This window comes from Metarhizium acridum (genome assembly GCF_019434415.1).
Source record: "Metarhizium acridum strain ARSEF 324 chromosome Unknown scaffold_272, whole genome shotgun sequence".
Taxonomy (NCBI): domain Eukaryota; kingdom Fungi; phylum Ascomycota; class Sordariomycetes; order Hypocreales; family Clavicipitaceae; genus Metarhizium; species Metarhizium acridum.
The window spans coordinates 800996-821915 of record NW_027094024.1 but is presented as its reverse complement, the minus strand read 5'-3'; the positions used below and the strand labels follow the sequence as shown (position 1 = coordinate 821915).

The following is a 20920-nucleotide window of genomic DNA, read 5'->3' as shown; positions in this document are numbered from 1 at the left end:
CTAGACCATAATGGACTATAGTGAATGATGGTTTATTCCGGTTCATCGAATGAAACCGAGGGGTAAAAATATGGAAGAGCATACTATAAAGCAGTTTATACGTGTTGATATGTAAACAAGTTTCACCGTAGACTTACGCTATATTTCAAAGTATCCAGCAAGCAGGGATACAGATACCAAATGCCTGGCCAAATGAGCCATCTGAACTCTCTCGGAAACCTGCATCATTTCAACGTCCATGTCAAAAGTGAGAATTAAACGCGTGCTTTGAGACTCAAAGCTCCGTAGGCAAGGACTTGATGTTCGTATTAAAACACAACGTATACGTGGGCGCACTCATCCATACGCTCCTGTACTCTAAATGAATCGTTGATTCTTCAGCTAGTGACTCGCCATGCGTTAAAACACCACGATATGACGGGTGAACGATGCGAGGCGGGCCTGTCCACATCTCAAATGGCCACTAATCTCACAACACCATGCTAAGCAAACGGCACGTATGTCTCCCATCATCAGTCTCGGGCATAAGCGGAAACATGCCCAAAGCAAAGACCATGAAGGACTGTGTGACGCCAATAAAACTGAGACATGCATCAATGAGCAAGTAGGATAAAGAGAAAATGAGCGTTGATTATTCGCGCCCGAGGTGTATGGCTTCCTGTGACAAGAGTTTAATATTTTAAGGGCTTGGAACAATATTCGATTCAGCTAATAATTCGCTTTTATATCAAAGGTCCTTGGTTTCCTCAAGGCCTCTGAGGGCAGATGCCCCTTATTTATACAAAGCAGCGGTGAGAAAGCGAGCCTGGAAACCCGAGGCCCCAATTAGGTCTCGAGCCCTTGTGTAACTATCGTCAGGTTCAAGGGTCGTCCTGTGCCTTCGATACATCGTGGCCTCCGTGTAACACTTCCGCTGTGGCCACGTTATTTCACAATATAAGAGGCGGCAGCGATGATTGAGAGTCCCGTCAATGAATACCACGACACGCAGGAATTCGATGCAGTTGAATGCACCGTTATCTCCCAGCAGGCATCAGATGGAAACCCCAAATTATGCTTGTCCAGTATCTGAACTTTGTAGTTGTGGGCCGTGATATTGCAACTGGAAGAAGAAATATAAAAAAATAAAAATAAAAATAAATAACCCTCGGGAATGAAGCAAACTAACGGATGGTGTTCAGTTGAAGCTAGTAGATTTTCAAAATCCGTATGCTTTTCACGCATGCGTGTTTTCTACGCTTCTTCGTTCGGTATGTGACGGATCTCTAGTCTTGGTAGGCCAGGCGCACGGTGTTGATACGATCCCTACCGGATATGCAGTGCTTGCACGAATTTTGGAATAGGTTGATTGAATTAAAAAGAATTAATAAATAAAAATGAATGCAGGCTGGTGATGGTGCATGCCGGAGCGCCAAGCACATAATAACGATCGGGCGAACCTTGTTGATCCCGGCGAGAATCAGCGGCACGGCACAAAATGAGTTGCTACTCTCGTGTGCTAACAAGCTAAGCTACGCAATATCCTTCCCTTTAATAAACGCTTGTACAAATGCGAATGGATGCAAGAGACTCCAACATGGTCTTGGGCTACAAGGCGCTTGTAAATGATATCGCTGGGCCGGAGTATGTATGTAAGTGCCACTAGAACGCACCGAACGGGCAGACTAGCTTGACAGGGATGGATTGTAAATATATGAAAACCTGTGAGAATTTGTCTCTATGCAGCTTCTTCAACAAGCGCAACAGGCCAACGAGAGACGGCGACTTGATTGAGACTTGCCCACACGCCCAGATTATGAGTTCTGCGCGCATCTCCCATCACACGGGCCCGTGCAACGTCTATTGGTGTATCTCGAAGTTCACACCCGGAAGCAGCTCTATAGTGCGCGGGCTGCCCGGAGAACCCCATAGAGCGATATCGATAGCAAACTCATCGCTCCCGACCAAGGAGACGGAATGCGTCGCAGTGGATGTTGGGGACGGGACATCAAAGGTCCAGCTATACGCAGACTGTTCGGCATCGTGAATAGCATCGTACACTTGACCGAGCGCTTTCAGCTCGGCGGCAGGAACCTTGACACGAATAGTCGAGATGCCGCGAGCACCACACGGATGTCGAGTTTGGAGGGGACTCTCGTCGTACGGGACTCGAAGATTTCGTGGCGTCCTGTCAAGGCACCAGAATGGCAGCTTGCCCGGTTGCACGGCGCCGTCTTCGTCATGCTGAGCAACAGCCACCGCCCACTTCAAGACGACGCCGTCCTCCCTCGTTCGACCCCCCGGCACCGGGTGAGTGTAGAGGATAGGGGCACCGGCGCGGCGGACGCGCTCCCTCACGGCTTCGAATTGTTGCTCGTGGCCAAGCGTGTAGGCCCAGTCAATGACGGTGTTTTCCTTTTCCCGACCCCAGCGGTGTTTGTTTCGGAGCTCGGGGTCTACGCCGTCGAGGAATGCAATGAGCTCAATGTAGAAACCGTCCTCGAACAGAATCAGCTTGTTGGTTGTGGCTCCGTCGGCATGAGTTCCGCCAGGAGCAATTACTAGTAAATGCTGGAGTCGGCTCGGCAGTTGTAACAGTGTCGCGTGAGACACGAGGACTACCAAGTGGTCCAGCAACGGCGGGGAACCGGTCTCGCTACTCATTTCAGTGATGATGATGAAAGAAGTGTGGTATTGGATGGAAAATAGTAAATACTAGGCTCGTCAAGTCCAGGCACTCGTGTTTTCGCGTTATTCTCAGGCGGGGTTCTGAGCACGTCATGGATCTATGTCCTGCCGTACGTAGCAGAACAGTTCCCCGGATGTGTCCCGGTCGGTATATCTGCTATGGTGCGGCAGGAATCACTGGAATCTGGCTGTCATCGTGGCCGTGGTGAACCGAAAGCCTGCGAGTTGAGTGGATAGGGCCAAGACGGGCGGCACAGAAAGTTCTTGTGGCTTGGTTTCGCCCGCGGCTTTGCCTAAAACATCATACAGGATCCCCATTATATAGTTGCTGGTGTCAACTTGGGCCCGGCTGCGGACAAAATTACGAGTTGCTGGAGATTGATAACTCATGGGCCCTGGCAAGAAAGGGCAAAAAGCCAGCGCAGCGGCCAAACACCTTCCATGTTGAACTCCTACCAGAGTACAATGCCACCGAGAGAGACAAAGGCACAAGGCACAGTTCCCCCATGGTTGGGCAAACGTCTCGGCCAACTACATCATGGTTCCCATGATGGTGCTAGCCAACGCCATTTGCGCCATTGTCCTCGATGGAGGAAACTTTATCGAAGGAACACTGGACACTGCTTTTGCCAGGGTTGAGACTGACTCCTGATTTTTTTTTTTTTTTTTTTTTCTCTGGCCAACTAGCAAAATTGGAAGCAAGATGCTACGAATAGTGTTTCTTGCGACGGACCTGGCCAGCCGAGTATCGCGACAGCTTCTGACGCCGCGGGCGACCAACGACATATTACCCTCTCTCAAGTTCAATGACAATGGCACTTTCCAGATGTCAATCTTCTCCGACATGCATTTCGGGCAGTGTAAGCGCCGACAGCAACGGTTCCATCACAGCCGCCTCGTCGCTAACTAGGCCATCTCGCAACTAGATGAGTCCAGCATTGGTCCGGCCCAAGACCGCAACACAGTCCGCGTGATCGGCGATGTTCTCGACTTTGATCGTCCAGAGCTCGTCGTTCTGAACGGGGACTTGATCGACGGCGACAGCACGCAGAGCCACAACAGCACGCACTACATTGATCAAATCGTCGCTCCCATCGTGCGCAGGAATCTCACATGGGCCTCTACCTACGGAAACCACGATCACAGCTACTCTGCGGACAGCGGCGATATTTTGAAGCGGGAACAGATGTGGCCCGGGGCACGAACGCGGAACATGGTGACGGCACAAGACGCAGGAACCACAAACTACTATCTTCTCGTGTATCCAGCAGCCTGTGCCGGAGATGGTTGCACTCCGGAGCTTGTCCTGTGGTTTTTCGACAGCCGCGGAGGCTTTTACTTCCAAGGCGTTGCGCAGGCAAATTGGGTGCACGCCAGCGTCGTGACCTGGTTCAACGAAACCAATGCATTGTTAACGAAAAGGTACCAAAGGGTCATTCCGTCGCTTGCATTCGTCCATATCCCCATTAATGCGACACGGGCAATGCAAACCGACGCCAAGCCAAAGCCTCACTACCAGCCGGGCATAGACGACAAGCTAGCTGTCGCCCAGCAAGGCGAAGGCTGGTGCCGCAACAATAGCCTGCACGAGACGTGCGACTATGGCGGGCAAGACGAGCCCTTTATGCAGGCTCTGGTCGGCATCCCGGGTCTCATGGGACTCTTTTACGGCCACGACCACGGGAAGAGCTGGTGCTACCGGTGGGATTCCCGCCTGCCGGGGATGGATGTTGTTGGCAACGGGCTCAACTTGTGCTACGGCCAACACTCTGGATACGGAGGGTACGGCGACTGGATACGAGGCGCCAGGGAGGTTGTCGTGAGGCGAGACAAACTTGCCGCTTTGACTGTCGACACGTACGTCCGCCTCGAATCGGGGGCTGTTGTCGGTGCTGTGACGCTGAATTCGTCCTTTAACAGCGACCGCTACCCTGCTACGCCGAATCAATTCACGTACATGGATAAGACTGTGAATGGGCGCGTCAAGGTGTTTCGCTCTGGGTCGTCGAGGCTGGAGGTTTGCGATAAATGGGCACGTTTTTATTATGTCGTGGCATGGGCAATGTTTTGGCATTTGCTCTTTGGGGCAACTTGAATCAAGAAAGCATTGTGTAGAATAAGTGCTGTAGCCTCTACGAGCACGAGGCAGGTAAAATTATGCCGTCGGCCATCTACATGGGCAAAGGGCACATGCGTCTAGAAGCATCTCCGCGGCAAGGCAGGCCGGCCGAAGGCGTAAATGTAAACCGAGCCGGCCCCGAGTTAAGATGCAGCGCATAGTTTATCCTTGGGCAAGGATGCATCGTTTTCTTAGCTCTTTACTCCATAGACTCTTGAGCCGTGATCTAGAACTCGGGCACTTTTATAACCAAGTTACTAGGGCGCATATATATAGCGCCGGTATTGCTACGCATAACTAGACATGTGTTTTTGGTTGTACTAGTCTCAAATAAGGGCCATAAAGAGGTGTAACGCAGAAATTGTATCCTGCCAAACGCATGCTTTCGTGTGTGAGTCTAACATACGAAAGCTAACGATGAAAGTTTGTAATCTTGCTTAGATAGCGAAAGCAGGCAGTACAAGTGCTCTCAGCTAAAGCAAGCGTCTATATCAGGTAATTAGCGCGGAATTATCACAACGGACGTATGTTTTCTTGAATTCCAATTGCATTTAAAAGTGTGTATACATCAGTTTAGATTATTCGCTCAGGATAGCCTGCAGACACTCACAACCCCGGCATACTGTATACCTTCTCTCTGTAAATCTTCCATCCACTCACAGCCTCATCGTCCAAGGCGCCCGTCCACTCGCCTTTGCCTTCCCATCGCCACCAAAACATAGAAACAGCCTTTATCCGAAGGACGTCTCCCTTCTTTATGCCCCACTGCGGCATATCCGCGCCCGGAACGGCCTCACACTCAAACTCGCCGACGACGAATTCGGGGGTATATCCGGTTGTCTCGGATTGGAGGATGCGGAACGTCGGCATGGCGAGGTAGAGTTTTGCATAGTGGTCGCGGACGGCGTCCCAGCCAGAGACGACGGTGCCATTCACTAACAATTAGCAAAACGCAAGACGTAATCGCAACCCAAAGCCGGGGATGGCGCACCCTTGTCTGTGAATGTGGTATCGGCAGCGTGCCATTTCATGAGCGCATCCACGTCGCGCGCCTCCGACGCTTCCTTCAGCCGTGCGTTGCGAATTTGGATAAGACGCTGAACATTTTCCTGCGTGGCCATTTCAACAATCTGATCAAGTCAAGTTGCTGGCTACTTGGCGAGCTGCGACGCGACATCTTATACCCAGAGTCTCGCCTCGTATTCATCGGTTACGCCACATGCGGGGTCCAGGAGAACCAGGACCTCCAACAGCAATTGCACTGGTGGCTCAGCGTAGAGAAGCTGGCGAGGGTTACACTCGTGGAAGATTATAAACCGCGGCTATAGCGGCTCGTCTCAAATAATATTAAATAAAAGGTTATTCACCTTGTACAAGATAAAGGTTTTCGTGTAATCGCAGTTGGAATTTAATGATACCATGGTATTTTTGAGTTGCCACAGATTCTCTTTTCTCTTTTAACCTTTTGTAAAGTAAATTAGTATTTCTATTACTAGACGATTTCTTCCCACTTTCAAGAAGAATGAAAAAGTAGTAACGTAATATTAAGCATACCCCATATAATTATAGATAGGATGAAGACCTAGTGAGAATAGGCAAGTGTCTTGCGACTTATCACACGTATAAGTAACCCTGTTTGCGCGGGTGTGTCGGAAATGTGGTTACCGTCCCTATGACAGCTACCATTGAATGTTTGTATTAGTCCTGACTCCTGACAGTGACCAACCTCGTGAACAGCTGATTTTTCCTGGTTATATTTAATACTAGCGCTACCAGAAAGATTCGTAGGGCTTACGAGGCAGCTATCGGAAGATAAGGGCACCGTTTTGTCTATAAAGAGGTTGTCAAAGGATATACACGCGCTAATTCCTAGGCATTTGCTGAAGAGTTAGGGAAAAGATAAACTTAGAGTTTTTAGTTGCATCACCACTTTAGTATTTTTGCAATTATAGGGGTAAGAGCTTAGCTTTTTTATACAATAGAATGGAAGGTGTTGTTCGAAAAAAAGTGTATTTTATATTATAAATGAAATAATATCATCGTTAGCAAGATAAACGACCGTGAACTAGACTCTCAAGGCCATGACTCTGACGAAATTCAACAGTCTCTGGAAGATCTACACAAACACCTAACATTACAGACTGGGAGTTGCTCCAACGACGCATTGCTGAAAATGACTGGTTTTAAAGTACGGGCAACTAGCATTAAATATTCACCCGTCTTCGAACTTTATTTGTGCCTTTGTAATTCAGAGTCTCCACCGTGGCAAGAGACACATTGTGAAGTCGCACGGTAAGTATTATCATGGTCTTTATAAGAACGAGAAACAAATATATATATAAATTCCCGAATCCTGGCCGACTACCTAGGCAATAAGTTCAATCCAACCACACTCATACGACCAGGACGACGACGAAAACGATGATGAAGAGGAGAGGGATGATAACAGTAACGCCTTGTGCGAGAAAGCCAGAGTCCATGCATCCTACCAAAAGGCCCTGAACTTCAAATTTAATCAATTTGAATTCCAGTTTCACTATGATGAGAAAGGCCTATCACATCCATCCCCTGCTACGCATGTGACTCTGCGTAAGCTGTTGGATCAAGGTTTCTTTTCGATCGACGAAGGGGATCATAGCAAGGTCTACTCATCATGTGATCGATATCTACTAGGCCTTAATCTAGCCCGATCTCTATTTTATTTGTCCAGTGGGCCATGGGAACCTATCAAATGGAACGCTCATGAAATCTTCTTCCCTGCCGGTCAAAAAAACGGGTCGAAAAGGGTCTACTCTAGACACACGCCCTACATCCGCTGGAAACTGCTAAGCGCCAACGACAGAGAGCTCAAAATAAAAAGGAAGACGAAAATCGAGCAGCTTTGCCATCCAATGTGGTTAGAACTAGCCCAGATTCTCTTGGAACTCCATTTGGGCCGCAACCTTCTTCCCGAGGGAACTGAGGCGCTTGGATACACGCAGCTGCGGAAGATGCTCCGCGACCTAGCCACCAGCGAGCTAAAGTGCGAGAATGCGGCTTACAGAGACGCTATTATGGCCTGTCTTGAGTTTGGTTTCGAACTTCTTCGATATCATGGCAAGAGAGGGCTCAAAGAAGAACGAAAACTCATTCAAAACAAGATGATATCTAAATCGGAAACTAACTACAAGGAATCCGCTCCTAAACCCTGGAGAACCTAGAGTAAACCCTCAATCCGGGGGGCCTGGCTGAAGAAGTTCGCGGGCCGCCGTCACCGAAGGTACCCAAATCAGGTGGCTTACCGATTCCTACACCCTATACCAAACACGAGGTCCCTGATCGAGATTCGCTAGAACGAGTGCCGTGTCCCCGCCGCACACGGCCCCAACCAGGTACATCTATCCTGACTTTATTTGACGAGGAGTCTTCGATAGATGCAAGGTCAGTTTACTCTTGAATCTCTTTCAAGAGATATATGAGCTGACCAGGCCGTTCGACAAAAGCTTAAAGGTACCATTTGAGAACTTCTTTGCGAAGATGGCTTTATTCAACGCCCAATACATTGAGCCCTTGAGAGAAAAGCACAAGGCCCTTAAACTCCGCAAGAAGATAAAAATTGCAGTTCTAGACTCAGGGTTGGACTACCAAGATGCTTTCATCAAAGTGTGCAATCAAGACGAGATATATCACAGATAGATGGAGCCCTACTGGGACTGACTGGGAGGATGTACTCGACACATATGGTCACGGAACACATGTAACACGATTGCTTCCGAACACGGCGCCGCCAGCGGAGATTTGCGTCGCGGAGATATCAAGGGATAAAAACTTGGACGAGAGCGAGGTGCAAGTCATCGCCGACGTGAGTTTCGTGTCTGGAGACTTCAAGTCTCCGTCCGCTAGAGGCATTGGTGTATTTATTAATCCGCCCTTTTGCAGGCAATAATTGGGCCGTGCAAACAGTCAACGCCGATATCATCACCATGTCCTTCGGCATGGAAAAGAAACTAGAGGAAGTAGCCCAAGAAATCAAGTCAGCACTCGACCACCGGAAACTCGTATTCGCAGCAGCATCTAACGGGGGGGGCTTGGCTCCCAGAGCATACCCAGCTTGCCTCCCTGGTGTTATCTGCATCCACGCTACAGACGGCTACGGAAACCCTGCGACGTTTAACCCGACGCCTTACCACGGATGTGATAATTTCTCGATTGTCGGAATAGCAATAGTATTAGAATGGTCTGGAAAGCAAGTGTTAAAGTCTAGAACCTCGTTAGCAACTCCCATAGCCGCGGGAATAGCAGCAAGCATACTCGAATTCGCACGCACCAATCTTACAGGGACATTAGACAATCCCAAGTTTCTATATTCGTATCAGGGCATGAGGGGACTGCTACGGTCTTTGGCAAGCCTACGGTAATCCTATAACTTTATTTCTCCCTGGAACTTGTTTAAAGAAGTGGAGGAAAATAACCCGACTGACCACACCATTGCCTCAAAGGCTTCAACCTCGACATCGCTCCATCCTGATGGTTCTTAGAACCTCCGAGATGGTCAAAATGAAGCCAACATTGCACTTGGCTCCACGCTTCACAATCAAGCCCCCTCCAGATGGCCCTCTTCACCTGGAACCATTGTCGATAATTTAACCGACGTCGAGCCTATCAATGACGCATGTCGGCTTCCCCTACCCGGAAAATAGTACATTTATACTACGGAAGGTTTTGTGGGAAAATGGTCTCAGCTCGTGAACGGCGAGTACGGTGTCTGGGCCAAATTCGCCATCGAAGGCTTGGGGGGGAGCTCAGCCTCGCGAGAGAACGGAGCACCGAGGACTCCTACCGCTTCGAGAAGCTCGAAGAAATTACCTTTACCGCTACAAAGGGATTCATCATACAGAGCATGAATGAGAAGCTAGTTAAGCAGTTTGTTAAAGGCGGGAAGTGGGAGCCTGTCTACATAATCACAGGATTAAAGATTGCGCGTGGGCCTGCCGCCGCAAAGAAGAAGGGAGGGAAGAAGGGGTTTCAGGTCAATCTCGGCTTGACTCAGCCGGGTGGGATTCAGGGTTTTAAAGTTGGCCCAAGTATAGAGCCCAAGAACGAATCAAACGATTCGATGGAGTTTGAGAAGTCGGATGATTTTATATATGGTATTCGGGTGAAGAGGCTAACCTTTAAGCGGGCTCTTTTCTCATCAAAGCGAGATGTTGTGAAAGGCATACACTTCCACTACAGAGCGACCCTGCTCGACAATGACGCAGTAAAGAGTGGAGGGAGACCAAGATACTGACATTATTGAAGAGGATGAGATAGATGACCAGGACGAGGAGATGGAGGATAAGATCCGAGTTGCGTATATAGAGGACACTCGGGTGGTGCCTAACAGATTTAATTGACTTGGAGTAAGGATTAGGTCAATTTGACTACCTAGGTTATCTTGTCCGATAGGATATACGGTCTACAATATTGTGAATAAAAGGCCAGGAGATTCCACGAGAAGTGTGGTTGTTACGGCGCAGCTAGAATAAATGAATCACGTGATAGCAACATTTCATTATTGAAAATATAGCAAAGGAGAAAGGGGGCAGACTCAGGACATTGCATGTCTTCTAGAAATAACACTCTTACTCAAACATCTGCGAATTCAACGCTTCACAGGTTATTTGCAACACCGTGGCAGTCGGATCCATCTAATCTCACATTTACAGAACGTAAAAACATGAGCTGGAGAACACGAATAAGAGGCCAACGGCGGGGCTAGTAGTCAGACCGTAGGTCGAGAAAGGGGAACAGTAATGTCCGGCAATTCCCCTTATAAGTTGTCCGGTAAAATGTAAGTAGAAAGTAATAATGGAAGAAGGGTAAGACTAATAGGAAAAAAAAATGGGGTTGAGAAAAGGGTAGGGTAAAGTTGAGGAGGAGGAGTAGGAGGAGGTAGGCGAGGGAGGAAGACGGGGTTTGTATAGATGTAGTTAGAAGCAGGTGTCCTGGTAATGAATCAATGCGTAATTTACGCATGCTTAACTAGTTGAGGTTGCAAACTAACTACTTGTGAGGGGCTGCGGACGAGAGCTATAGCGAGGTCACAAGAGCTCGTGATGCAACTAACAAATTGTATTGCAAGAGAGCTAAAAGAAGTGAAGAGCTTGATCATGTATCAGAGGAAAAAGGCTAGCTAAAGAGTGCCAGGCTCCAGCGTAGCAACAGCAATATGGTGCCTCACACGTGACTATGTGGGCCCTAACACTACTAGTCAACCCTGCAAAGACTCCCAGTCATCAAATCATAGTCCCAATGATCGCTTCCCACTCCAGACAAGACAAATAGACTCCCAGTAGGATCATACTTTTTCTTAATTCCTAGTAGCCGATCGTAAGATGCACCATAAAAGTCCTTCTTAAAGTATGGAGTGAATGGGTTACCCTCATTCATATATGCGCCTGTGTTGGGAGCCCACTCTCTCCAGAGCTTCTCCGTCGTTTTGCTCCACTGGGCCGCCATCTTACTTAGCATCTTCTTTGGCGTGAGCGTCGTGTCAAAGGTGGCGCTGTAGCTCATCGCATGGATATAAGTCGACCGCCATGCTGGGAGGAGAGCACCGCGCATGTTTGGGTCGACGTTGGCGGGACCTGGACCGCCTTGTAACCCAATGACGGCCAATTTGGATTTCGCTTCACCTGTTCCGTTGAGAAATCGCTTGGCGTATGCGACCAGCCTGTCTGAATCAAGGTCAGATAGCTCTGCTCGGCCTAGCAGGTGACTTGAGATCATGCTCATTGCACCCGCCGTGCTAGAGCCCCCTGCCATCAAGCCTTCAAAGAAAGCACGGTAGCTGGAATATGAAGCCGTCGTGGAAATGGCGACAGAGGGAGCGTGGGTGCTGGATCCAGCCACTGCTTGCATGCGTTTCACGGTTGGCTTGATCAAGGCGATTGCGGCCGATGCAGTCATATTGTATGCATAGAAACCCTGCGAAACACTGACGCCGAGCTTGGGGTCGCCCTGTATTATCATTGAACCAGCCAAACCCGAATCCATCAAATCCGGAAGATCCTGTAGTAGAACAGCGAATGCCTTCCAGCTCGCTTCATACGCAGCCGAGGTGTTATCGGCTGGCGACAAGCTCAAGGCGGGGCACACGACTGTCGCTGGAGCAGGATGCGTCTTCAAGACGTACTCGGTGACAATGCCATACTGACCGGCACCACCGCCTCGTATAGCCCACAAAAGATCTTGGTTTTGAGTTGCGTCGGCAGTGAGAATGTCACCCTGCGTCGTGACAACTCGAGCTTGGTAGATGTTGTCGGCGGCAAGGCCATGGGTGCTAGATAAGGGGCCGTGGCCGCCGCCTTGAATATGACCGCCCAGACCAACGGTTGCGTCGTTGCCGCTCACGATTACACGTCCCCCGTCTAGGGCGGCGAGAACAGCTTCGCCGTAATTCAGACCACTTCCAGCGACGAGTACGGCATCTGTCTCGTTTGACCCGGGAATTCTCCAGTTGGTCAAGAGTTGGACGTGTTTGAGATGACGTGTCCAGATGGACAAGGCATGAGCGCCGCTGGATCTATATGCAGGAGTCTCAGTGTCCCTTCATGGTGGAAGTCGAGTAAGTTACAGCTTACCTTCCATTCAAATCATGGCCAGTGCCTTTGATGACAATGCGAATGTTCCTGTGAGATGCCCATCGAGCAGCCGCAGCAATCTGAACATCACTAGTAGCATTCACCACATAGGCCGGGTACCCCCCAAGAGCACATCCGGCCGTGGCATTGTACACCGTCGCGCTGGGCGGCAAGCAGGAATCGTTAGCATAAAGGGGAGAGGTGATGGACTCGGGCAGTGAAGCATGGAATGCCGATTCAGTCCAGTTGGCTTCAACGGTTTTACATGCAACAGATGAATGGAGGGGGTTTCCTCGGTAGCAAGAAGACGCCGCCGGGTGAGTCTGGAGTAGGGCACCTCCAATAGAACTGTTCAAGGCCGCCCATTCCTGCAGGGAGGGCCAGTCACGGTCAGATGGCGTGAGCTTACACGTTCGCAAAGCGACCGCGGTGGGCAAAATGAAGAGCAGAGAAGGGCGCATTGTTTGGGTAGTAAGTATCGCACTTGTCGTAGACAGTTGTGTATCGCCAGGAGGGTCTTATATAATAATCCGTCTCCCTTTAATCCTTTAACCTGTACTAGACCGCTAATACCCGCCTATCCAGGAACGCATATTACGTCGTATGCCGCGGAGCAGCCCGAAATAACTTGAACTAGCTGGACCGTATCATGCAAGAGAAACGACATTGCAGTTCTATCAGCCATGTTTCGCTGTTGGCGACTTTCAATATTGTTGCCAAATAGGGAAATCAATAGGTAGTATTATATGGGCCGGATGCTTTGGGCGTCCAGTCGCCGCACGTTTTTTTTCGCATAGGATATAAAGACTTACGCAATCAGCCAAAGCATTGTGGGCGTCATGTGGAGAAGCTTGACACTCTGACTAGCCGTGCCATGACACTTGCGCATTCCAACCCCAGTAATACTCGCGAAAAAAAAATCTGGCTCATCGCCTCTCACTCCAACGTCACAGCCCTCGAAGCCAAGATTCGTTTCTAGGCTAATCCTAGCGAAAATCGTCAAGTTACAAGTATACAATTGCATGGTGTATTACACGAAACATCGCGGTTCTCTGGCTTGGGTACGGCCAGGCACATTATGTCGCTTTCACTGGGCTTTACTGGATGCAGTGCTTGAAAGGGCATTTAGATACTCCAAATAAAATAAAGAAGTTGATAAAAAAAGCCCCGATAACTATACAATTCAAGGCCTAACAGAAAGATATCTCTCTCGATCAACCGGCTTTCCCAAGTCTCGTAGCAGCTCTGGCTGCTCCATTCTTGGCTTCTGAGAGCGAATACGGCGGAGGCGGTTCACTACTGCCCTCTCCCTCTTCCACTAAATTTACCTTTGACATTTCGCCTAGACCTCGATCTTCTTCCACAACAAAATTTGCCACTTGTGTCTGGGGAATTCTCGCTTTCCCTCTACGGCGGCAAGGTACGCAAGTTGTAATAGCAGCCGTCAACCATATCAGCGTGCTGAGAATGCTGAGGTAGAAGGCGGCGTTGACGGCTGACTTGGAGAATGGCAACACCACGACACCAGTACCATTGGTTGCAATTTTCCCATAGACAGCGCTGGAGACTAGCCATAGCAGGCTCACCACAGAGTCCAATAAGCAGCGACAGGCAAGACGAGCTGCAGATTGCGTGCCTGGCCCCTGGATGCCAAGCACTAGAGACAGCATCACCGACAGGCCAGAGACCACCTCGGCGTACACCCATCTAGAGTCAGCATGAAGCTGAAGCCTCGACCAAGCACCAAGGTCAATGCCGCAAACCGCAGCGACGAGAATGGCAGAGATGAATTGTGCGCTTCGCACCACCGAGTAGGCCGCGGTATAAGGGTCGCAGTACGGTCGACTAATAATCGTGGGAAGGTTGTAGTGCATCATGGTTTTGTAGAAGTCGAAAATCGCAATGTGAAGTGTAAACTTAACTTGAGAATCCAAGTGTTGATAAGTTAGTAAGGAACGGCTCTTATTAATATCCAGGCTGGTTTGTCGAGCACGGAGCCATGGGTAGTCCACGTTGGGACCGTGGTCGGGTCAGGGATTGGTCTGTGGTGTTGCAGACGCAAGATTACATTTGATGTCAATAGCGAAAAATTGGCGATTGGTGGTATCTAGAGCCAATGCCTCCACCCGGATGTGGGCCATTGCTAGCTCAGGAACTCGGACCCACACTGGCCAAATAGACGCGCCATGCAAGCGCGAGCGTACCGTTGACGTCATCTTGATCCGTAGCAAAAGAGAAGACTCTCTCGGCTCGGATTATACGCATCCGTGTAGAATTTTCAGCTTCTGCCTTGTTTCTGTGGGGCTATTATTGCTATTCTTCGCACTACATACCCATAATGCTTTCAGGGGTATCCAGGGCCAAGGTCAATTTGGCCCACAGACTGTCATTGCGGCTACCTCGTAAATCCAGCGACGGATGTTTTTGATTGCAAGAGACTAAGAGTCAACGTCATTCACCCCAAATTTGGATACAAAAACCGTTGCTAATAGAACCAAGTGCGATGAATCGAAACCCCGGTGTGCCCATTGCACTAGCTTTGGATTGACCTGCGGCTTCGCCACGGGATTTGCTAGTATACAAGGGAGACGGCTTTAACAAATAGACAAAGGAGCGGTGGCCAATCGTCGCCGTTACTAAAGCGAAAGCGAGGTAGGCCACGCAAGTATTGCTCCGCCTCACTAAGCTCCTCTCCATCTTTACGACCCGACGGTCCGATAAAGGGCTCCAGTAACTCACTGGCTGACACCTCACCTTGGAAAGATGCCGGCATAACAACCATCGAACCATCACAGGCTAAGTTCCTCCATTTCATAACAGCAACTGGCCCGGGTATTGCTGCTGGCTCGGATGACCCAGGTCACGCCATGGGTCAATTTTGGGCTCAAAATTGCCCCCGAATTGGTTTCTCCAACCCTCATGTCTTACATCTTGCCTATTCGTTGGCTGGATACCATCTGGCACGGGAAGATGCTTGGGATAGAAATGTACAAGCATATCACTTCACTGTTGCCAAATTGAACTTCACTTCCGGACTGGTTTGACTCAACGAGGCAGTTATGAATAGTGGAAATTATGGTGCCATATATATACCCATAATGCTTTTATGCTTTTGCAATTTTGCAGCTGGCCCTGTTGGCGGTCATTCGATATATTGCGAGTAACATCAGAATCAATATACGGCTATAGGGTGGCTTATATGGACGATCACCAATGTATGGCATGGCGTTACGCTGGTTGCATGCCATGGAAGATGCCTTAGTGACGAGTCTAGAAAGGAGGAATGCCATGGCTCTATTGATCCTGGTATACTTCGCTCCCCTACCCAAGACTATGGTGAAAGAGTGGTTCTTCAAAGGTTGTGCCGAACATCTGCTTACTAGTGTTCGGATGTTGATCGACGGGGAGTATATTGGGCGGTTAGAATGGCCTATGAGTGTTGCTGGACTACATAGTGAGCATCTCTGCTGAAGAATGGCTAGATTTCGGAAGACAAACAGGCCACACCGCATTTTTATCAAGTGCCCTAATGCCACCATTCTCCGTAAATATTTCCATGCATGCGCCCTCGCGCCCTTCCCCCCAGTTAACTGGGTAGCATCAGTGGCATAGAGAATAGAGCTGTTAAAGCCGTTGCTGCTGTTGTTGATTCAGCCTATCAAGACCGATTATCGCGTTGAACTGACGGGTCGGGCCGGGCCGGAATGTTGTGACGGGTTAAATAAACCAGAATGCCGCCGGAAGATTAGCTGTAGTGGCTGTTGAATTAGAAAGGAACAGAAAAGAAATGCTGCAGAACTCCTTTAAAGAACTAGCAATAGGCTACTAAAAGACACGGCGGTCTAGTTAGTACTATATACACGCATGCTAGGTCTACACGGTCAATACAACCTTAAGGAGATGGTTTAGTACGGAGAGACAGATTGTCCTTGCCCCAATACAGTGTCCAAAAGTTTACGAAGCGGTCTCTTAAAGGAAGAATAGCTTAAAAATAGTAGAACGAATATTATAGTTATGCTTACGACTTCTATTATTATTTTAAAAAAGAAATAAAACTGGATGTAACCGACTGTATAAAAAACGTTGCAAAGGTCTTTCTATATAAGACCCTTAAAGATCTGTAGTGGTTAGCAGTATATAAATCAAAGCTGGAGAACCGGAGCTGGTCGCTAAGCCTACAATTGTGGACCAAGTATGTGTGTGCCGCAGCCTTTTTAATCTATTATACTCACATTAGCAGGTATTTCGCCACGATGAGGTTAATGTGAGCAAGCTTACCAAAGCAGGGCTCTGCCTCCAACTTCAAGATTTCGCAACCGATGCGCAATCGGGCCCTGATAGCTGTTTTAACGACTCTATTTACATACGGGCCAGCACACTGCTATCATTCCTCGAGCAGGCTGAGGAGAATGTGTCTAAGACGAAGTAAAAGTAAGGAGTTATTAAGGACATAAAGCCGTGAGCGAGGAAGAGGCGGCGTGAGAGGATGGCCCCTGAGGAGCTGGATGCGGCTTGGGAAGCTGAATTCCGAACAAAGGAAGAGAGGGCTGTGGACCAGGCGGAACAGGATGATTCGTCATACAAAACTTCGGACGGGGAGTAGCTTCTCATTAGCATGCGCTTTGTATATCTCTCCCCAGCAATGGTTGCTGTGAGGTGACCACTGCGGCCGACGGCACCAGCACCAAGGGAAGTCGCCGCTCTAGATACGGTCACGCAGAAGCAGTCGAAGCAAAATCGAGCTACCGATACCGGGCCTATGCGGCAACGATGACTCGTACGACCCAGAGACTTTATTAGAACGTTTAGGAGCGGCATATTTATTTTCGTATGAGGCTAAGAGCCCCAAGCAAGCAAGCAAACTGTCACAAAAAGAACGAGCTCTAATTAAACAACAACTATGACCCCTTATACTTCCGTTGACATATACACATAATTTAGCAACGCTATATACTTGGACAGAATATATCTGCCTACTAAGAATATCTACTAATATACTATATTATCTCTATTTATATACTACATACTATAGTGTATTTTGTTAATACATGGTGACACTCTCCGCTCGTTCGCTCACATATGCGCCTAGACTCAAAGCGTTATGGATACTTTCACGCGGATAAGAGTCGAATCAGGTTAAATTCAGTCGCGCTAGATTGGGAAGTGTGACCCCAGTTTAACCAGCTCCTTGACTTTTTGCACACAAGGCAGAAACTGAGTAACGCACCTCTGGCTAACAGAAAATCAATTGTCGCACTCTCTCCATCATTAAATTAACAGGGTAGCGTCGACGTTAATCTACAGTGGTCCGCATAATCCAACAAATTCTTCTGCACACTAGTACAGAGTGGTAATAACATATTATTATAGAGCATCAGGTTCACTTGGATTAAGAAATCCAAAGATCGCCGATGCGATCCGGTTCACTCCACTGCGGCTCCTCCCTCTCTCTTTCAGGCCCAGTAGTTGGAGTGGGCTGTGATGGTATCGGTCATTTTTTTCTTTTGAGGTTTAGCAGAAAAAATCATGTTATTAGTGTGCCACCAGACATTTTGCTGGAGCCGCCACGTGACTAGTAGCCCTGTGTTGTTGGTCGTGCGGTTTCAGTATGGACTTTTCTCCCCTCGTCAAAGACGGAAATAAGTTTTACCTTATTAAATGGACATCTGATCTCTTTACCTTCTCACCCCTCGCGCCATCGAGTCATACGTACTCGTTTCCGCTATGGCAACCTCAAACCTCAAAATCCTTCTCGTTGGCAAAGGAGCTCGCGAGCACAGCTTGGCTTGGAAACTGTCTTAAAGCCTATCTGTGCAACACATCTACGTTGTCCCTGGGAACGGCGGCACTCAAGATCTTCCCAATGTCTCGAATATTTCTCATATTGGTCAAGATGATTTCCCGGGACTTGTTTGTTTTGCGAGAGACTAGCACATTGGCCTCGTTGTGGCTGGACCCGACGATGCTGTTGTTAACGGCATAGCTGGGTATTTTGAAGACAGTATATACTTTACCCAGTCTCTTCTATGTGGCATGATGGGTATATAACAGTCTAGCTAATCCAAGTCCATTCAGCTGGTATCCCTTGCTTTTCTCCATCCAAGGCGGCGGCGGAAATAGAAGGGTCTAAAGCATACTCCAAGGCCTTGATGGAAAAATACGGTATTCCAACCGCCAAATATAAAACCTTCAGCCGATACGAAGATGCAAGAGCCCATCTGCAATCTATTGACTGCTCTCGTGTTGTATTGAAGGTTGATGGTCTTGCTGCTGGGAAGGGTGTGGTACTGCCTACCAATGAGGCGGAAGCACTTGATGCATTGCGTCTGATGATGGTTGAGTCTAAATTTGGCTCCTCGGGACAATCTGTTGTTATCGAAGAATTTCTAGATGGCGACGAAATCAGTGTCCTCACATTTGTGGATCGCAACGGAGCTTTCAAATCCCTTCCACCAGGGCAAGACCATAAGCGTATATTTGATGGAAATAAGGGTCCTAATACCGGGGGCATGGGAGTTTATGCGCCTCTCAGTTTCTTAACCAGCGAAGATCTCAAGACAATCGACCGGGATATCATCCGGCCTACGCTTGAGGGTCTTCAAGCCGAAGGTATGCTATAAATTCATCGGTCATCTCTTATTTCTAATTTTCTGTCCCAGGCCGACCTTTTTCTGGCATGCTCTTCACTGGCATAATGATGATAAAAGATGGTCCCAAGGTTTTGGAATACAATGCTAGGTTTAAAGACCCCGAGATAGGGTGTAAAAGGTTCACGGGTACTCGTGTAGGTTACTTACTTATAGGCTTTAGGTAAGTAATAGGTAAGAAAAAAAAACTTAAATGAATTTATAAGAGAAAATAAAGTACTTATAATTATTTATTAAAAATATTAAGTGTTTTTAAGTACTTAAATAAAACTTATATAACTTACTTTATACTTTAAACTTAAGACTTATTATAAATATAATTAAATATTAAAGGGTTAATATTAATTATTATAATTAATTTAAAAAATTAATTTATATTATTATATTATATTATTATACGTTTATAGGTATTTATAAGGTACTTATCTTTATATTAGATTACTTATAGTATACCTAAATTATAAGGTAGTTAGGGGACCCCGCTTACCTATAATGCGATTAATAACGTTACGTGAAACGAGAGCTTTAAAATTATATCCCTTATACCTTATATAACTAAAAAATAAAATAAGCTTTAATTATTATAATATAATTACTTTTACTTTAATTACTTAACTTTTAATCTCTCTTATAATCTTATAATTTTTAAAGCTTTTTAAAAAGTTACTTAATTAAAATAATAAGAATAAGTACAAGAACCTTTATTTTATAAGTGCTTTTACCTTTAATAATAAAGAATTTAATAGAATTATTAAGTAATTAAAAGAATATAATAGCTTTAAGTAAAGAGAAAACACTTAAGTAATTAAATAAAGCTATTATAGCTTTTTAAAATTAAATTACTTAATTAAAGAAATTATAAGAGCTTTAAAAAAAGAAAAAGAAGCTATAAAAATTAATTCTTAAAATTACTTACTTAATAATAAAAAAGAGATATAACTTTTATAATTTAAAGAGAAGTAATAATTAAAAAGTATAAGTTAAAAATATTAACTCTTTTTATTATTTAATAAACTCTTAAAAGTATAAGATTTAAATAAATAACTTAAATTATACTTTTAATAAAGTAAAATATAAGTATTATAAAAGTTATTAAAAAATTCTCTTTATCTTAAATTATATAAACTTAAAATATAAGGTAAAATAAAATTAATATTTTAATAAATAATTAATAAATTAAAAGAAAAACTTTAAGAATAATTAAAATATATTTTAAAATTAAACTCTTATACTTTTAAAGAATATAAAAAATTATAAGGCTTAAATAATTATATAATTAAAATAAGTAAAGTAATATAAAAATTAAAGTCTTATAAACTTTAATATTTACTTAAATTTATTAAAGAAACACTTAAAAAAAGCTAATAAAAAGTTATAAGTACTTACTCTTTTTATTAAGTTATAACTTAAACTTTAAGATTATATAAACTTATATACTTTAATCTTTAAGAAAACTTAAGAAAAAGTAATTTAAATTACCTAATAATTCTAGAATATTATATTAAAGAGAAATAAGTAAAAGATTAATATATTTTAATTAAAAAGCTCTTTAAAAATATTTTAATAAAAAAGAAGTAATTTATTAAAAGCTTATCTTAATAATAAGAGATTCTTATAATTAGATTACCTTAATTAAAACTTAAATTTAATTAAGTAAGAAAAGCTATATTATTATAATTATAATAATAAGAATTACCTTTAACTTACTTATAATAAATTACTTAAAAGTAACTTAAATAATTAAAAAAACACTTAAAGGTTAAAGTAATTACTTTTACTTTAACTTTAAGTTAAAAAGTATTAATAAGCTAATACTTTAATATAAAGGTTATTATATATAAGTATAATATTATAAAAATCTATACTAATCTTAATAATTATAT

General features: G+C 45.8%; 4 protein-coding genes across 4 annotated transcripts; 1 reads left to right on the top strand and 3 right to left on the bottom strand.

Annotated features, from left to right (window-relative positions):
- Positions 1-1385: 1385 nt before the first annotated feature.
- On the bottom strand, positions 1386-2873 carry J3458_022478 (uncharacterized protein). The gene has a single exon (XM_007810300.2). The coding sequence runs from the start codon at positions 2641-2643 to the stop codon at positions 1840-1842; it is 804 nt and encodes a 267-aa protein (XP_007808491.2). The 5' UTR covers positions 2644-2873; the 3' UTR covers positions 1386-1839.
- Positions 2874-11014: 8141 nt separating this feature from the next.
- On the bottom strand, positions 11015-13103 carry J3458_012974 (uncharacterized protein; the record flags this gene model as incomplete). Its single annotated transcript, XM_007810304.2, has 2 exons — positions 12391-13103; positions 11015-12332 (listed from the first exon to the last, which is right to left on the bottom strand). Exons 1-2 carry the CDS (start codon positions 12849-12851, stop codon positions 11015-11017), a joined length of 1779 nt encoding a protein of 592 aa, XP_007808495.2. The 5' UTR covers positions 12852-13103.
- A 436-nt stretch (positions 13104-13539) lies between these two features.
- Positions 13540-14431, bottom strand: J3458_012973 (uncharacterized protein). The gene has a single exon (XM_007810305.2). It carries the CDS (start codon positions 14265-14267, stop codon positions 13605-13607), a length of 663 nt encoding a protein of 220 aa, XP_007808496.2. The 5' UTR covers positions 14268-14431; the 3' UTR covers positions 13540-13604.
- A 4108-nt stretch (positions 14432-18539) lies between these two features.
- J3458_012972 (uncharacterized protein) lies at positions 18540-19010 on the top strand (the record flags this gene model as incomplete). Its single annotated transcript, XM_007810306.2, has 1 exon — positions 18540-19010. One exon carries the CDS (start codon positions 18540-18542, stop codon positions 19008-19010), a length of 471 nt encoding a protein of 156 aa, XP_007808497.2.
- Between the last annotated feature and the right edge of the window lie 1910 nt (positions 19011-20920).

Excerpts from the sequence above, each read along its gene's own strand:
- J3458_022478 (XM_007810300.2), bottom strand. The coding sequence starts at position 2,643 with ATGAGTAGCGAGACCGGTTCCCCGCCGTTGCTGGACCACTTGGTAGTC.
- J3458_012973 (XM_007810305.2), bottom strand. The coding sequence starts at position 14,267 with ATGATGCACTACAACCTTCCCACGATTATTAGTCGACCGTACTGCGAC.